Here is a 20,197-nt window from a genome sequence, read left to right on the forward strand (position 1 = left end):
GAGAAGGGGACGACAGAGGATGAGATGGCTGGATGGCATCACTGACTCGATGGACGTGAGTCTGGGTGAACTCCGGGAGTTGGTGATGGACAGGGAGGCCTGGCGTGCTTCGATTCATGGGGTCACAAAGAGTCGGACACGACTGAGAGACTGAACTGAGCTGAAGACAATGATGATTAACATTTTTTGAGCTACTTGACAGCGGAGAATACTTTCAGTACTATTTCATCCCCTAGCAAAATATCCTGTGTGTGACTGAAACTTAAGAAACATCTGTTGGATGATAAGTGCTAAGTCACTTCAGTTGTGTCCTACTCTATGCGACCCCATAGACAGCAGCCCACCAGGCTCCCCTGTCACAGGGATTCTCCAGGCAAGAACACTGGAGTGGGTTTCCATATCCTTTTCCAGTGCATGAAAGTGAAAAGTGAAAGTGAAGTCGCTCAGTCGAGTCCGACTTGTAGCAACCCCATGGCCTGCACCCCATCAGGCTCCTCCATCCATGGGATTTTCCAGGCAAGAGTACTGGAGTGGGGTGCCATTGCCTTCTCTGTCTGTTGGACAGTATAGCCAAAAATCTATACAAATGTACAATATCCGCCATTTCCGTAGGAAGCACTACTTTATATTACCTTTGATGGATTAAATACAGAAGATACTGAGAAACAATTATTATCAATCCTCTTTATTTTCTTAATTTTTCAGAAATATACAAAATTCTAACATCACGCTACTAAGTTTCTTCTCATTAAAAGCAAAATTAGATCTAAATCGGATCAAATCAGATGAAGTACTTTTCTACTTTCTTACATATCAGTTAAAGTGTCTCCTTATTCATGTTATACTTTTAAAATTGTGATCTGTTAAATGTGTTTAAACATACATAGAAACATTATAACTGAAAGTACTCAAAAGAACTGTAATATAAAAAAGTACCACATAAACATATTTAAAAACTATCGACAATAATTAAAGCAAAATCTATATGAAAGGTTTGGCTTGCAAAAAGGCTATGGTACGAAGATGTCCTGTTATGCAAACAACAATTAAATATTAAACTCTTCATACATCTTTTATGCTATAGCATATAAAAAAGAATTAAATTACAAGCAGAAATTCTAAAATAACATGAAATACTTACTTTTAGCTATATACACTAATTTCTCTCCCTGTGTAACAAGTCAACTAAAGCAAATATTAAACTATATTAAGTAAAAACAATCATAAAAATTAAATATTTTTTATCAGAAACTATTGCTGCTTGTTTTATGCATCACTGATAAAATTTTGTGAAAATAAAACAGTGACATTTGTCTTTGGACGGAGAATTCTTGGTGCCTCCTGGTCTCGTGGATATTTTTAAATAGGAATTGGATCTTTTCACTTTTCACTTTCAGCCACTTTTCAAAATAACTGCTTCCATAGTGTAGATTATAAATACTTGATGAACGATTTCATCTATGGATTGTAAACTTTTTCATAACTTGCAGCTTGCTGGAATTTGCAATAGTATTTCCTTATGAAACTTAAAATATATTGATACATGTCTATAAAATGTCATTTATCTGAAAAGTACTTGAAAACTTAAATTCAAAGTATAAATTAAGCAATTTATCAGTAAAAGCATAAAACTTATATAGTTAACAGTCATCATGTATCGCTATCATATTAATGCAATTACTATATGAACTGAAAATTATATGTAGGCTTTCTACTTTCTTTCAAAATGGAGTATCAGGGAATGGACTTGTCCTTCTGCCAAAACAACTAGTAAAGCAGACCAATTATACAAAACACTGCTGTTCAGATACTGGATATTAAGTAATATAGGACAAAGATTTCCAAGAGGAGAAAAATGATGTAAGCCTTTGAATGCCACAGACTATTGTGGCTCTGCTGCTGCTAAGTCACTTCATTCGTGTCGGACTCTGTGCGACCCCATAGACAGCAGCCCACCAGGCTCCCCCATCCCTGGGATTCTCCAGGCAAGAACACCGGAGTGGGCTGCCATTTCCTTCTCCAGTGCATGAAAGGGAAAAGTGAAAGTGAAGACGCTCAGTCATGTCCAGCTCTTTGCAACCCCATGGACTGCAGCACACCAGGCTTCCCTGTCCCTCACCAACTCACGGAGGTTACTCAAACTCATGTCCATTGAGTTGGTGATGCCATCCAGCTATCTCATCCTCTGTCGTCCCCTTCTCCTCCCACCTTCAATCTTTCCCAGCATCAGGGTCTTTTCAAATGAGTCAGTTCTTCACATCAGGTGGCCAAAGTATTGCAGTTTCAGCTTTAGCATCAGTCCTTCCAATGAATATTCAGGACTGATATCCTTTAGGATTGACTGGTTAGATGTCCTTGCAGTCCAAGGGACTCTCAGGAGTCTTCTTCAATACCATAGTTCAAAACCATCAATTCTTCGGCACTCAGCTTTCTTCACAGTCCAACTCTCACATCCACGCAAGACTACTAGAAAAACTATAGCTTTGACTAGACGGACCTTTGTTGGTAAAGTAATGCCTCTGCTTTTTAATATGCTATCTAGGTTGGTCATAGCTTTTCTTCCAAGGAGCAAGCATCTTTTAATTTGATGGCTGCAGTCACCATCTGCAGTGATTTTGAAGCCCAAAAAGACAGTCTGTCACTGTTTCCCCATCTACTTGCCATGAAGTGATGGGACTGGATGCCATGATTTTCGTTTTCTAAATGTTGAGTTTTAAGTCAACTTTTTCACTCTCCTTTTTCACTTTCAAATGCTACTTACCGCAGAAAAGACTATACAAGGCTGGGGAAAGGACCATGTGAAAGGAGCAGAGAGAAAAATCCTCACAACTCAGATAGGGTTGGGAACAGTTCATGCTCCAACCATGGAAGATAACCTGTAATTCATGTGTCATAGAGTAGAGTACCCCTATGGGTAGTGCCTCATGAATGGAAAGATTAACCCTAGACTAAATTATGCTTTCTTCTGGTCTATTAAAGAAAAAAAAAAAGTCTTGAAAAGATCAACATTTCAAAGCAAGTTAACTCTATTGCAGAACAAAGGTAAAACTTACCTATCAAAATTGATAAACACCCAAAAAACTAAAAATCAGAATGTCTGGCAACTAATCAAAATATTACCCATAAGGAAGAGAAAAATAAATCAACTGAAAAAACTCAGAAATGACACAAATCACAGAATGTGCAGACAAGGACATTAAAAGAGTTATAATAACTGTAATTCCATAACTAAAAAAGGCAGAAAATTGATGGACCCTGTTAAGTAGAAACATTCTTGAAATAGAAACATTATATATGTCTGAGATCATAGATAAGATACACTGGGTGTGATTGGATACTATAGAAGACAAGATTCATGAACTTGAAGATACAGGTAACAAAAATATCCAAAGTGAAACACAGAATGAGTAAGAAATAAAAACAAGAATTAGTGAGCAAAAAACAATTTCAAACAGTTTAATACAATATTGTTAGAATTCCTAAACAAAAGAGAGAAGTGGGAGAAAATCAAGAAATAATGGCTTAATATTTTCTAAATTTCATGAAAACTACAACTTCATAAATTTAAGAATGTCAATAAATCCCATGCACAAGAAACATAAAACAAAAACTCACACCTATGCACATTATAATCAAATTGGCCAAAATTAGTGACAAAGAGGAAAAAATTTTTAATGCAGATGGAAAGAGAAAAAAGTCATTACACACAAAGGAACAATAAGGTTAAACATCGATTTCTCATTAGTAACAATGGAAACCAAGAGATAATATACAAAAATAGTGAAAGGAAAATGCTACAATTTAAAATTTTTCAAAGCCCTACGGAAGTAAAATTTTTTTTTCCAGATATTCGAGCAGATATAATGTACTGCCAGCAGATCTGCACTGAGTATTAAAGTATGTCCCTCGGAGAAGGCAATGGCACCCCACTCCAGTACTCTTGCCTGGAAAATCCCATGGGCGGAGGAGCCTGGTGGGCTGCAGGCCATGGGGTCGCTAAGAGTCGGATACGACTGAGCGACTTCACTTTCACTTTTCACTTTCATGCATTGGAGAAGGAAATGGCAACCCACTCCAGTGTTCTTGCCTGGAGAATCCCAGGGACGGGGGAGCCTGGTGGGCTGCCGTCTATGGGGTCGCACAGAGTCGGACACAACTGAAGCGACTTAGCAGCAGCAGCAACAGCTTAGATAGTAGGAAATGATAGTAAACACTGCTATATTTAAAACAGATAATCAACAAATACCTACTGTATAGCACAGGGAAGCTGCTCAATATTCTGCAGTAGCCTAAATGGGACAAGAATTTGAAAAAGAACAGATACATGTGTATGAACTGAATCACTTTGCTGTATACCTGAAACTAACACATTTTTTGTCTACCATATTCCAATATGAAATAAAATCTTTAAAAGTCTGGATTTACAAAAAAAAAAAAGAAATGATGAATGCTGGACACAATAAGTATGTAGGTAAAAGAGAAAATGTTTTCTTACTTTTAATATCTCTGAATAAATCTGACTATAGCAAAACTAGTAAAAGTATAGCAAGAGTTTTATAAAATATGAAGCAATAAAATAGATTCAACAGGGGGAAGGAAATAAAAGCAGACTGCTTTAAGGTTAATGCACACAAAGAAATGAGTGATATAATATTACTTAAACATAGACAATAAAAAGTTTAAGATGTATAAAATGTTACAAAATACCCACTAAAATAACACAAGGTAGAATTGCAGCTAATAAGCCAACAATAAAATTAAATCAAGAAAAAAATGTTAAATTCAGAAGAATAAGCACAATAAAGGAAAGAACAAACAATGGACAAATAAGAAAAATAGAAAACAAATAATGATATGTTAGATTTAAACCCCAAAATATACAGTAATAATCCAAAGATACTCTAGGTTCAGTTTAGGACCACTGAAATAAGGCAAATATTGCAATAAAGCATTTCACATCATTTTTTTGTTTTTTTTTAGTGCATATAAAAATTACATTTGTACTATAATATAGTCTACCAAGTGTACAATAGCACTAACCCAAAAAATGTACATAGCTAAATTAAAAAAAATATTTATTGCTGAAAAGTACTAGCTATCACCTGAGCCTTCATTGAGTCCTAGTACTAACATTAATGGAGAAGGCAATGGCACCCCACTGCAGTACTCTTGCCTGGAAAATCCATGGACGGCAGAGCCCAGTGGGCTGCAGTCCATGGGGTCGATAAGAGTCAGACATGACTGAGTAACTTTACTTTGACTTTTCACTTTCATGCATTGGAGAAGGAAATGGCAACCCACTCCAGTGTTCTTGCCTGGAGAATCCCAGGGACAGGGGAGCCTGGAGGGCTGCCGTCTATGGCATCACACAGAGTCGGACACGACTGAAGTGACTTAGCAACAGCAGCAACTGACATTAAGATGACTGAGCACAGATCACATAACTAATAACAGTGAAAAAATTCGAAATATGAGAATTACCAAAATGTGACACAGAGACACAGAGTGAGGAAATGCTTTTTGAAAAATGGCATCTGCAGACTTTCTCAATTCATTGTTGCCAAAAACTTCAATTCATAAGAAACATAATGTCTGCAAACTGCAATAAAAGAAAGCACAATACAATGAGGTATGCCTATAAATATATATATACATTACATGCACATGGATGAGGATTGGATAAAAAAAGACATAACTATATGCTGTCTAAAATAATCTACTTTAAATATAAAAACACAAATAGGTTAAAGTAGAAGGATGAAAAAATGACACAGCATTCTAGTAATATTTTTTTAAAGCTGGAGTGACTATACTTTTTACATTTGGCAAAATAAATTTTGAAGCAAAGAATATTACCAGGGATTCAGAAACCAATTTCCTAATAATAAAGAGGTCAAGTCATCAATTGATCAAGAAGACATTAAAAACCCTAAACATTTATCTATCTAAGTAAGAGAGTTTCAAAATATATGAAGTAAAAATTGCTAGAACAAATAACCTAATCTAAAATTACAGTCAGAGATTGCAACACTTATTCTTCAAACTGACAGAACATCGACGTGGACACTAGACAACTTGAAAAAGTTGACCCAACTGATCTCTGTAGAAGCTTCACTCAATAAGAGCAAAGGACATTTGCAACTGCCCCAGGAACATTGACCAAAACAGATTCATATCCAGGTGATACGATCTTTGGAAGATGATTAGACAGGTCATGAGAGTGGATTGGTCATGAGGGTGGGTGGTCATGGATGGGGTTAGTGCTCCTATAAAAGAGGTCCCACGGAGCTCCCCATCACCTTCCCTTATGTGAGGGCACAGGAATCATCACCAAAACCCGACCACTCCATTCTGGTGCTTTGATCTTGGACTTCCCACCTCCAGAAAGGTGAATAACGAATTTCTGTTGTTTATAAGCTACTTAGTCAATGGTATTTTTTCATAGCTGCCCAATGGACTAAGACATTAGGTTTATTCGTTTTCTATTGCTGCTGCTGTTGTTCAGTTGCTAAGTTGCACCCAACTCTTTGCGACCCCATGGACCGCAGCATGCCGGGCTTCACTGTCCTTCACTATCTCTGGAATTTCCTCAAATTCATATCCATTGAGTTGGTGATGCTATCTAGCTATCTCATCCTCTGCCGCCCTCTTCTCCTTTTGCCTTCAATCTTTCCCAGAATCAGGGTCTTTTCCAATGAGTTGCTCTATGCATCACGTGGCCAAAGTGCTGGAGCTTCAGCTTCAACATCAGTCCTTCCAATGAATATTCAGGGCTAATTTCCTTTAGGATTAATTTAGAAGAAATGGAGTTGCCCTCATGGTCAACAAAAGAGTCTGAAATGCAGTACTTGGGTGCAATCTCAAAAATGACAGAATGATCTCAGTTCATTTCCAAGGCAAACCATTCAACATCACAGTAATCCAAGTCTATGCCCCAACTACTGATGCCAAAGAAGCTGAAGTTGACTGGTTCTATGAAGACCTATAAGACCTTCTAGAACTAACACCAAAAAAAAAAGATGTCCTTTTCACCATAGGGGGCTGGAATGCGAAAGTAGGAAGTTAAAAGATAGCTGGAGTAACTGGCAAGTTTGGTCCTGGAGTCAAAATGAAGCAGGGCAAAGTCTAACAGAGTCTTGCCAACAGAATGCACTGGTCATAGCAAACACCCTCTTCCAACAACACAAGAGACAACTCTATTTATGGACATCACCAAATGGTCAATACTAAAATTAGGTAGATTATATTCTTTGCACCTGAAGATGGAGAAGCAAAAACAAGACCTGGAGCTGACTGTGGCTCAGATCATTAGCTCCTTACTGCAAAATTTAGGCTTAAATTGAAAAAAGTAGGGAAAACCATTAGGCTAAACAAGTATGACCTAAAGCAAATCTCTTATGATTATACAGTGGAGGTGACGAACAGATTCAAGGGGTTAGATCTGATAGACAGAGTGCCTGAAGAACTATGAACGAAGATTTGTAACATTGTATAGGAAGCAGTGACCAAAACCATCCCAAAGAAAAAGAAATGGAAGAAGGCAAAGTGGTTGTCCGAGGAGCATTACAAACAGCTGAGGACAGAAGAGAAGTGAAAAGCAAGGGAGAGAGGGAAAGACATACCCAAGTGAATGCAGAATTCCACAGATTAGTAAGGAGAGATAAGAAGGTCTTCTTAAGTGAACAATTCAAAAAAGTAGAGGAAAACAACAGAACAGGAAAACTAGAGATCTCTTCAAGAAAACTGGAGAGATCAAGTGAACATTTCTATTGCTGAGTAACCAATAAGAGCAGTCGTAGTGGCTTAAGACAAATCACATTTACTATCTCATATCTGTATGTAAGAACTCTGACAGAAGTTTCAGTGGACTAAAATCAAAGTGTCAGCAGAGCCACATTTCTTTTTAGAGGCTCTAATGACGAATCTGTTTCCTCAACTTTTCTAGCTTCTAGAGTCTATATTCTTGGCTCAAGTCCCCTTCCTCCATATTCCAACCAAGCAATGTTGTTCTGGTCTGACCATTCTCCCATGGGCATATCACCCTCTGACCCTGACCTCAGCCAAATAAAGGTCATAATAAGGACTCATGTAGTTAGGTTGGGTCCACCTCAGTAACTTGGAGTAATCGTCCTAATGTACCAAACTTAATCACATCTTCAAGTCTTCTGTCCATGTAAGATAATATTTACATAGGTACCAGAGATTAGAATGTGATCACCTTTGCGGAGCCATTATTCTGTCAAACACTTTGAACCATAAAATAAGGCTTGACAAATCTTTAAAAATTCAACATGTGACAGAAACACTTCTAGACATTCTCTAAATAGTTGGAAATACAGTATCTCACTTCTAAATACCCCACTGATCAAGGAAGAAATCAAAAAGAAAATTAGAAGGCATTTACCTACCTGAAGAAAACAGAAAAAGAAGAGCAAATGAGTGTCAAGGAAGCACAAGAAAAGGAATAGTTTAAAAGAAGTAATTAATGAAATAAAAGAAAAGTAAATGAACTTGCTAACTCGTTAGCCAGACTGAACAAGAAAAGAAAAAATGAGAACGTGGAAACTAATTATCAGTTTCAGGAATTAGGTGATATCAGTGCGTAATATGTGAATATTATGAAAAATCTTTTGCCAACAAATTACACAAAATAGCCAAAATGGGAAATATACAACTGAGAGACATAAACTGATACAGTTCACTCAAGAAAAATAGAGATAACCAGAAAAGTTCTCAATCCATAAGATTCAATTTGTAGTTAAAACATTTCGACAAAGAAAATCTCAAGTTCAAATAAACTCAATGTTGAATTCCAACACAAATTTAAAAACATATATATAGATATTTTATATCAATAGCTTTAGAAAATTACAGAGGAAAGAACACATCCCAATTTACTTTGTAAAGCCAGTAGTACCATCCTACAAAGTTAGTAAGACTGCATGAATACAAAACTACAAACTAATTTGCCCCAAAAACATAGGCATAAAAATTTGTAAATTTCAACAAGTTGAATCCAGCAATATATTAAAGTTGTAATACAAAATGACTAAGTGGAGCTTACCCCCTTATTATCAAGATTGGCTGACCATTCAAAAATAAATCAGTGTAGCTCAATTCTATTAGCAAACGGATCTCAATTAAAATAATTTTACCATTTTACACTTAAAAACAAAGTTTATTATAGTTGTATAAACATACACACATACTCTTAAGCCTTAATAGTAACATAACATATTCCACAGGATTGATATAATGATTTTACTCAAAGAATAGGAATTAGGATGTACTTATCTTGACCATCACAGTTATTTTCAACATTTTATTACTTTGGGAAAGTGGGATATTTTAAATTCACTACAGAAATTCTGGTTTGGCTTCCAGAACACATTACTAGTATGATCTCAAAAGAAAATCCAATTTAGAAAGTTAATTTCTAATCATTAAATATTCATGAACATTCTGAAGTGTGTAATTGGCTTAAAAATAAAATATAATTAGATAGCCATGAAATAAAGGGCAGGAAACAATCAGAAATATAGCAATTCTTTCCATTTTAATTACTATTTAATAAGCTCATGGATGAGCCTTTTGTCACCTTCAATCATAATCTGAATAAAACAAATGAAATCTGATTAATATTTCTATATAAATCATAAAAAATAAAATGATACCTCCAGCATCCTAAAGGTCAAAATTCTAAAAACCCATAAGAAAACATTTCTGGCATTTTTTTACTATATTAACAACTAATTCAATCACAATAAAGAAGTAAATTTATCAAATTAATTATCATTACTACTTACTAAGTAGTAATTTATACCAATATTTCTTGAACAAGTAAGTAATTTCCTCAATTTAGACATGAAATCAACCTTACAAATCAAAATTTTTCAAGCAAATATACAATTTTTAAAAGTCACTCTGTCTTTCCGCAAATCACATAGAAATTGATAAAGCATGTAAGAATTTTCTAGTCACAAATAAAAAATGGTCATTTATTAATAAAAAAGAATAAATTATCTGTAATTTTTTTAAAGATAACAAAACATAACAGCTCAGCACAGGGTTTGGCACATATGAGCTATTTAATAAACTAATCTGAACTCAATCTAATCATACAATCATAAAAGAATGAATAAATAAATCTAAACATTTTAACACGTAGATATTTCTTTCATAAAAGAATAAATTAAGAATACACACCTTGACTATTTTAAGATAGTAAGAATATCCTAAATGTCCCTAGCAATAAATCAGAAGCCTTTAGCAGTCTATCACTAAACACAATAAAAATAAAATATATAACATATACAGAGTACATAAAGAAATCAGTAGTGAGAAGTAGTGAGCCTTAAAGAACTAACTGTAAGGTACTGCTAGTTCTAAATTTTTCATGATGATTTGAATTATGTTCAATATAAAATAAATATTGCTAAAAACAGTCAATGATTTCAAGAGGCATTGTAAGAAAACAATACCTATCTAACCCTCAAAGAATGAAATTAATCAGAAGATATAAATGTCATAGTTATTTCAAGTTCTGATACATTTTTTAAGAATATAATCACATTGAAAAATTAGTACATACTTATTCAGTTCAGTTCAGTTCAGTCGCTCGGTTGTATCCGACTCTTTGCGACCCCATGAATCACAGCACGCCAGGCCTCCGTGTCCATCACCAACTCCCGGAGTTTATCCAAACTCATGTCCATACTTATTAGTACATATTCAATGTTATTTGTTCAAATATTTTTTACGAAGACATTAATCAACACAGACACCCACTGTATCCTTTTTATGAAGGATCAATACATGCTTCACATTGTGCAAAATATAGAAACCTTTATCACCTCTTTGAACAAAAACAGCATTCTTTTTCATATGAAAATATTCAGTGTTCATTAGATTAAGTACTATTAACACTTACCTGTATTTTAATAGGCCATGAAAAGTTGCTGACGTATACATAGAATGTAATGTTTGGATTGCTTCTAAAGTTAAATTTTTCATAGGAAAAACTATCTCTGTATTCTTTTATATTAGTCTTGGAAACTATAGGAGTCTCCTCTCCAGATATTGTTCCAGCTAAAATGTAAATAATAACAAATTTAAATAATTCATATTAAGGAAACATATCTTTATTAATGTAACACTTACATATATATGATATTTACTTAATTTTTGTAACTGTGTTTATAAGGACATAACTATCCAAATTAACTCATGTTTATAATTTAGAATGACAAGGAAGAAATAAGATTTGTCATAAATATAATGGAAACAGATTTAGTATAAAAACTATTTTTTAAAATAATACCAATTATTTTAAGTGTTACATACTAGGAACTGGCTTAGAGGCTTTACATTCTCTTCTAATAAAAACTTTATTCCATAGGTATTCCATCTCTGTTTTTCAAATTGGAAACTGAGCCTCAGAAAGATGAAGACATGTGCCTCAAGTTTGTAGCTACTAAACAGTAAAGTCCTCTTTGGAACTCAAGTAATACATAGCTTCAGGAACTGATATTTTGCTACTTATTTCTCCACAGAGCCTTTCAAAACAAAATATGTCTCAATCCAATTGAAAAACGGAAAAGAAATCAATTTTTTTTTTGTTTACCACGTGTTGAACCATCACTACTTTGAATAAAGTGGAAAGAAGATATAATTTAAAACATGAGCTAAAAATTCAATTAGTTAAGCACATATTGAGTACTCAATAAATATTTACTGAAATTAACCAAATGGAAGAAAGGGTTAAGAATAGTTAGGGTACTGAGCAACTGAATTATTTGCTAACCGCTCATCTATTCCAAAATTATTATGAATGCTTTTTTAAAATGCAGGTTTCTTGGTGACATCTTCCAAAACTAATAAATCAAAATACCTAAGACCTGGTCTTGAGAATCTGAAAGTTACAAGTAATCTCTTGCATACTGAAGGCACTGCTCTAAAGTGGTAACTGAGGTTTTATATATTTTTGTTGCCAAATTTTAAAACTCTTGTAGGGTCAATTTGTTATGCAGAATTTCAAATTAACAGTACAAGTTATCATGAATTCATAGTTAATGAAACTTACAGTGCCAAGATTTTACTATATGTTTATACTATTGTAACAAAATATGTACATACGTATCTAAAGTTTCAATTCTTATATATGTAATATAAAAACTGGAATTGCAAAGACCCCTTCTCATTTGAATTATGTTTCTATTATTCTATTAATACTTATTAAAATAGCACGTGATTTAACTTTAAGAAATCAAATATGGATTTCTAGGGATTCCTATATTTTCTTTAAAAGTTTACAGTATTTTTACGCAACAGTATATGCCCTTTATATAGAAAGTAGAAATACAGCATTTCTTTAAGACAGCAAGCATACTTTTTCATAATCCAACACACAGATTTGTACTTTTTGTATTTCTTAAAAGTTAGCAATTTCAATTTATAAACCTTATTATGGAAGAAATATTAAGTGTAGGGTTTTTTAACCCTCTCTCAGAACCAAATCCAACAATGGTAGGGGGTATAAATTCAAACTTAAAGGTAATAGGTAAGTTGGTAATTTACCAACATACACAGACAATTTGTTGTTTTATATCAATATTAAAGTTATTAAACTTATAGCTTCAATGGTGAATCAAATAATTGAAATGTCAGTCTCTTTAGTCATTAAAGAAGTAATTTGTCTTAATTAAAATCATAGGAATTCATAACACTGCCATAAAAAAAGTAGTGTAAAATATCTGTTATCCACCTAATATTAACTGAATTAGGGAGAAAGTTAACAGAATAATGATAATTTATTAATAACGCTACTTAATAGTTTTACCTAAAACAGCACAAAGATTCTGGCATATAATATTTTTATCTCAATTATTTAAGTTAACAGTAGAAAGGTCATATTAGAAACCTTACGTATAGGAAGCAAAGTAAAAGACACATAACAACAAAATTCTCTTACCTGTTGAACCAACCGACCATGTAATGTTGAGATTAAAGTTGTTTGATGCATTAATTGAAATATCCAAATTTTTGTTTGACTACCAAGAAAGAAAACATGAAGATTAAAAAAACAGAATTATACTAGATGTTACCTTTAATGTTTTAATTATGTCCATGCTATGTTTCTCTAACTGTGAACATTAAGCGAGAAAGTGTAGATGCTAATTACACGTTTTTAATGAAAAAAAAAAAAGGTGATAAATTCAAAGGTATATTTAAAGTTCCCATTTATCTTTCCTACTGTAACCTAGTCTTCCACATGTAGCCAGAGGCTGCTATAATTCAATACTTGTGTTTTGATTTTCTTGGCTTACCTGTAGTTAATATCTAAATGGTATGGGTTTGGCTAGTCCAAAGTTATTTCACAGCAATGGATGATTGTTTTGTTGAAAGATTTCATGTTAGCTGCATATAGTATTAGTATATACACATTTTTCGGTGAAAAAAAAATACTTGAAATGTAAACTTAAGAGGTAAAAGTCATAAACCTACTTGGGGAAAAAGAGGGGATCAAGTCATATAAACATCTGTAGAGAGGAGCACTGAAGAATTTTATATTGATCAACCTGCATCTTGTCATTAGTTTAATTGCACAGAAGCAAATACCCAAGAGATTTCTTTAAATGTTATTTGCTATTATCCTACTCCAAGAGACGAGGAACAAAAATTAGGTATGATTATAACTATCAGGACTTGCAGAAAAGAATAGAAAGACAGTCATATTGAATAGCTTTAGCTACAGATATTGAGAGTGCTTTGCTGTGTTTTAAATATACAGAGACGCTTAGAAAAAGCTGTGTTACTGAGACCTAGCTACTAAAATAATTAAAATTAGTACCTTGATATTACAACTTTTTCTAAATAAGAAAAAGAAAGCCAATAGAAAACATATCGCCAATTTTCTGAGTGGCTCTTAGAGAAAGTAAGTCTATAAGCAATTAAGTGCCCCATACCTGATAGAAATAGTGTTAGGAAGAAACTGACAGAAGGACCTGGTTCTTCCCTGATACAGGAGGAGTAAGAAGCATGATAAAAGGCAAGGGCTGCTGGGTGATGTGTGACAGTCACTCCACGTAAACAATACACCAAGACCCAATTATCTAACCTCAAATAAAAACTACTCTCGGAGAAGGCAATGGCACCCCACTCCAGCACTCTTGCCTGGAAAACCCCATGGACAGAGGAGCCTAGGAGGCTGAAGTCCACGGGGCCGCTAAGAGTCCGATAGGACTGAGCGACTTCACTTTCACTTTTCACTTTCACGCCTTGGGGAAGGAAATGGCAACCCACCCCAGTGTTCTTGCCTGGAGAATCCCAGGGACGGGGGAGCCTGGTGGGCTGCCGTCTACGGGGTCGCACAGAGTCGGATTCGACTGAAGCGACTTAGCAGCAGCAGCAGCAAAAACTACTCTAAGTGATTGCCATAGAGACAGGGACAGCTGGGCCTCTATTAAAAACTACTAACAATGCTCCATAATCATTGAAAGATACTCTCTTCAAAGTTTCCAGGAAGCAAATATAAACTCAACAAGAATGGTCATCTTGAAAGAGCCTACAAAATAAAATGTGTGGTAGTAAGGCTGAACAATTTTGCCACATAGACTTTTCAGGGTAGTGCTCATTACTACTGAAGAGATATCATCGGAGAATTTGAAGTGATCAAAGAAAAACAAGGCTTGGAGTTTAAAAATATACAGTATTTGAGAAGGGCACTATATTATCCATCAGAGTCATTTTTGTAACTGGCCACAAACATAAGAAGGAAGTTAATTTACTGAGTTCTTTTGGTAAGCTATTAAAATATTCTCTAATATGTACCACAAAACTTTCAAACTTCTTAAGACCTTTCCACTTTTTAAAGATGTGAAAACAGATGACACTGATTCAAACATAATGCTTAATGCTTATTAAGCTTAATGCTTAATGCTTAATGACTCAAGTAATAAATGCAAAAAGCTTTTGTCAGTGTGCAAATAAATCTGTCTAACAGACTGCATTATTCAGGTGTGGTAATAACATCTATTTCATCATACTTATAATGCTGCATTAAGGAGAACCCAGATATGAAAAGAAAAAATTTCTTTGGTAATAAATACTGATTTACTCCATCAATAATGAACTAACCAGACCCAAAAACCAATCACTGCTTCATATTAATTAAATCATGTTCATGAGGCAATGAAGTGAATGTGCGGAGTATTCATTGTTGAGTCGGATGAGCTTGGGTTCAAATCTTAGACCTTTAATGTACATGCGTATTGATTTAGAGAGAGCTACCCTTATCCTTGGGGCTTCCCTGGTGGCTCAGAGGTTAAAGGGTCTGCCTAAAATGCGGGAGACCTGGGTTCGATCCCTGGTTTGGGAAGATCCCCTGGAGAAGGAAATGGCAACCCACTCCAGTATTCTTGCCTGGAGAATCCCATGGATGGAGGAGCCTGGAGGGCTACAGTCCATGGGGTCGCAAAGAGTCAGACACGACTGGGCAACTTCACTTTCTTTTCACCCTTATCCTTCCTGAAAATTAGCTTTCTTATCTCTAAAATGGGCTTCTCTGGTAGCTCAGTGGTAAAGAATCTGACTGCCAATGCAGGGGATGGAGGTTCGATCCCTGGGTCGAGAAGATCCCCTGGAGAAGAAAATGGCAGTCCCCTTCAGTATTCTTGCCTGGGAAATCCCATAGACAGGCCCCAGTGCATGGGGTCACAAAAATATTGGACATGACTTAGCAACTAAACAACAACAGTCTCTAAAATGGGAATATCATGACTTCCCTAAAGACTTTTTGGAGAAAATGAAACACGATAATTTCTCAAAAAACTTATTATGGTTTCAGGCCACCGTGCTGATAATGGTCGTGTTGTTGATATTATTAGGTCTGAGGACACAGGATTTCTTCTTTTCCTTCTCCTTTTTCATCTTCCTTTTTACTAGAGGACTCAGAAAGAAGGCATGACTGCTGACCTTTGAGAAAGGCTGACTTCCTTTATTATTAATCAACTAGTCAAAAAAAAAGTTGTTTTCTATGAAAACAAAACATAGTAGAAACAGTGCACCCCTAAGAAAGCTTAAATCTATTTTTATCATGAAACTGCATCTTAGTAATTGTGTGTGTCTTATTTTGTGTCAGGAAAATTTGAGAATAACTGCTATTATTACTAAAAAAGGTCACACAAAATTTCCAACTGATATAGAAAACTATAGAACTTTTCTTGAAATTTTACTTCATCCTCTCATGTTAAGGCATTACTGAATATATGGTACTATAACTAAAGCCCTATAAAATATATTTAAGGTCAAGGAAAATATGCTGGACTCTAAGAAGTAATACTGTGACTACCGCAGTAAATGAAAAAATTAGTCATTTAGAACATTGTTGTTAGACATGGTTAAGTTCAGCAAGATCATATTATACAAGAAACTACTCCAGAAATTGTTAACATGAAAGCCTTGGTTGAAGATGATATATAGTATGTTAGAATTAAATTTGTTTTCAAAATGTAATAAATGCATAAAAATGAAAGTACTTCATTTTTATAGAAGAGGCCCAGACTAACAATACATGTTAATTTCAGAAATTGTTCCAAGTTGCATTTCTCTTTAATTATAAATCATATGCATAGATACATATGTAATTATAAACTACTTGTAATGATGTTACAAGCATTCTTAGCGGTACTAAGATATGATAGTTTAGTGTCCATCAGTTTCTCAAAACATGTGTCTGGGCTCTTGGTTTCAACTGAACAAAACAGCAGCAAGTGAAACTGAAAGCTGTGATACTGTAAGAACTCAAGGATTTCTGGGACTTGAAAGAGGAGAGAATAGTCAAGAGAGAAACAAACTAGAATTATGGCTAATCTGAGCTTATTTGTATGACACCACATACTCTTGCCTGGAAAATCCCATGGACGGAGGAGCCTGGTGGGCTGCAGTCCATGGGGTCGCGAAGAGTCGGGCACGACTGAGCAACTTCACTTTCACTTTTCACTTTCCTGCATTGGAGAAGGAAATGGCAACCCTCTCCAGTATTCTTGCCTGGAGAATCCCAGGGACAGGGGAGCCTGGTGGGCTGCCATCTATGGGGTCACACAGAGTCAGACACGACTGAAGTGACTTAGCAGCAGCAGCATGATAATGGCAACCCACTCCAGTGTTCTTGCCTGGAGAATCCCAGGGACAGAGGAGCTTAGTGGGCTGCTGTCTGTGGGGTTGCACAGAGTTGGACACGACTGAAGCGACTTAGCAGCAGCAGCACGGATAATATTGGAGAGAAGTACTGTTCACACTTACATTGTGAGCCAGACATCCCACTTATATTAAATTTCTTATATCCTCAATGAACTCCACAAGTTTGGAATTACTATTTATGAATAAAATTCTGATTCGTGCAACAATATGGATGAACATTGGAAACACTGAAACATTGAGCTACATGAAATAAATCAGAAATAGAAGTAAAAATGTTACATGATTACACACATGAGGTACCTGGAATATAGAGACTGAAAGTAGAATAAAGGTTTCCCAATAATGGGAGTAGGGGTTTGCCAATAATAACTCAATAGAGAGTTATTGCTTAATGGAAACAGAGATCCTACTTGGACTGATGAAATATTCTGATAATGGATTGTGGTGATGGTTGTATAGCATTGTAAATTTACTTAAATGCCATGAAACTGTACACTTAAAAATGGTTAAAATATAAATATTACTTCATGTATGCTTTACTACGATAAAAAGTCTACAGTGTTTACAATGCATTTATTAAAACACTCATTATACTAAAATTGTAGATTCTGACATATTATTAATGTCTTCATAAAAATGCACGCCATCAGTGAAGAGTATTATCATGTAAAGAAAATATCTTCTAAAGTCCTTATTTAAAAATCAAAACTTTATACAAAGTTTTTTATTTTAATAATAAAATGTTTTGTTTTTAAAAATACTCAGTGTGAAAAAATAACTATAAAATGCAACTTGTTATACTGGAGTGTATTGCCATTTCTTACTCCAGGAAAAGTCAAAACATTAAATATAATCCCCAAAATGTAGGCATTCCTTAAAACCTAAGGACTAAGGAGGAACATAAAACGAACTTCTCTATTTTGGGGAAAGAGAGATCTAATTTACTGAAAAATGAAAATTTAAGCAATTACACTATTTGCTGGCAAGTTAGGTAAAACAATTTAGAGGAAAGAAGCTTGCAAATGTCAGGATACATTTTGAGGTTTCACCTATTCGAAAAACTATTAAAAAACATGATATGGGCTTAATAAGCTGAATTAATGTATAGTTAGAATGAAGCACTACAGAAAGAGTGACATCAGCAAAACAGTGTAATAGGAAGTCCTAGCCCTCATCCCTGACAAAAACACCAATTTCACAATGATCTATGGACCAAATTACCGTTATGAGCAGACCAAAATCCAGTTAAGAAGTTGCAGTACAAAAATTAAATGCAAAACTGAGAGTAGCTACAATATAATGCATGAAAAGAACAATTTCACTCTACCAAGGTCAGCAGCTCACCCAAGAGAGCACAGCTCTATATCAGAAAGACCAATATGGCCAATGACCACTCCCTTAAGGGAAAGAGAGTATAACATGCATCCAATATACTTGATCTGTATTTAATGTTACTGCCCAAATGACCTGTTTCTGTCTCGACTAGACAGAAAGCACTGAAAAATCAAGCATAGTGTGGGCATCTGACATCAGTTAAGAACAAACAAACAAAAAGCGTGTGGTTCACTACAGCCAACATGACTCAGAGAGATTGGTAGAAGGTGCACAACTCTGAGAGTTCTCCCCCAGAAGAAGGTGTTAAGAGATACAAGCTTGCAAGCAGTGTGTGCTGAGTTGCCTCAGTCGTGTCTGACTCCGCGATGCTATGGACTGGAGCCCACCAGGCTCCTCTGTCCAAGGGATTTTCAAGGCAAGAATACTGGAGTGGATCGCCATTTCCTTCTCCAGGGGATCTTCCTGACCGAGGGATCCAACCCGCCTCTCTTTATGTCTCCTGCACTGACAGGCGGGTTCTTTACCACCAGCACCACGTGCTAAGACCTAAAGATCTAATGGTCTACACAGTGATTATGAATAACAATACTGTTGCTGCTGTCGTTGTTGTTCAGTTGCTAAGTTGTGCCCTACTCTTTGCAACCCCATGGACTTCAGCATGCCAGGCTTCTCTATCCTCCACTAACTCCCGGAGTTTGTTTAAGTTCATGTGCATGAGGACATGAGGATGAGCTGGTTGTATAGCATCAATGACTCAATGAACATGAATAACAATACTGTATCATAAATTTCAAAGTTGTTAAGAGACTTTAATTATCATTAACTCCCCAAAATTACAATTAGGTGACATGACTGCAGTGTTAGGTCATGCTATGGTTGTAATCATATTGCAATATATACATACATTAAATCAGCATATTATACATTTTTAACTTATATTGTAAGATGTCAATTATATCTCAATAAAAATGTTTTTTAAAACCTAGCATTCATACAATTCAGATAAACCAAAGGGTTTATTAAAAAAAGATAATGAAAACCTACTATTATGTAACAGTATATTAAAAAAATATATATATATATAACATAGCTTGTGTTATGAAGTAATAGGTTTTATTTTCAAAGAAGACTACTACCAGTGTGAAAACATAATTAAAAACAGAAACACTGCTGTAAGCCTGAAAAAATATCAGAAATAATGTACACACTGTAGGACTATTTGCAAAATCTGAACTATCAAGGTCCAAAGTTCTCTGATTACAAAGATACTTAGGTTTTATGAAAAGAAAAACCTAATAGGATTTGTTTTTCTACAAAAGCCCTACAGTGTGATAATTCTGAGAAGAGGCACAATCACAATGAAACATAGAGAAACATCGCATCCATTGATATAACTACACTATAAAAGTTAAAGGATCGTCTCACCTGTTCTGGGTTTGCTATGAAGTTTATGGCAGTATGGTGGCGATCATCTTCCTGTAATAAGCTGAATGTAAACTGATAATCAATCAAAAGGCTATCTGTAGGGGAAAAAAATACAATCCCACTATGTACTTTTAAAACTTGCTTGAAAACAAGGTAGGTGAAAATATATTGAATATCAGCATTGAAAATTATTGTCATTAAATTACTAGTGGTGTACTCAAGACTGGCAAAATATAAA

At 35.0% G+C, this 20,197-nt stretch overlaps 1 protein-coding gene across 5 annotated transcripts in view; it reads right to left on the reverse strand.

Moving 5' to 3' along the window:
• The window catches only part of ATRNL1 (attractin like 1), an 805,870-nt gene that overhangs the window by 499,818 nt on the left and 285,855 nt on the right, over positions 1–20,197 (reverse strand). For all 5 annotated transcript variants that reach the window (XM_027529449.1, XM_027529446.1, XM_027529448.1 and 2 more), the window contains 3 exons: positions 19,960–20,054; positions 12,971–13,049; positions 10,931–11,088 (listed from right to left, as the gene is read on the reverse strand). In XM_027529449.1, the coding sequence (XP_027385250.1) occupies positions 10,931–11,088; positions 12,971–13,049; positions 19,960–20,054 (332 nt within the window). The remainder of the gene's footprint in view (positions 1–10,930; positions 11,089–12,970; positions 13,050–19,959; positions 20,055–20,197) is intronic.

The sequence above is a fragment of the Bos indicus x Bos taurus genome, chromosome 26 (genome assembly GCF_003369695.1).
Source record: "Bos indicus x Bos taurus breed Angus x Brahman F1 hybrid chromosome 26, Bos_hybrid_MaternalHap_v2.0, whole genome shotgun sequence".
In the NCBI taxonomy this organism is placed as follows: Eukaryota; Metazoa; Chordata; class Mammalia; order Artiodactyla; family Bovidae; genus Bos; species Bos indicus x Bos taurus.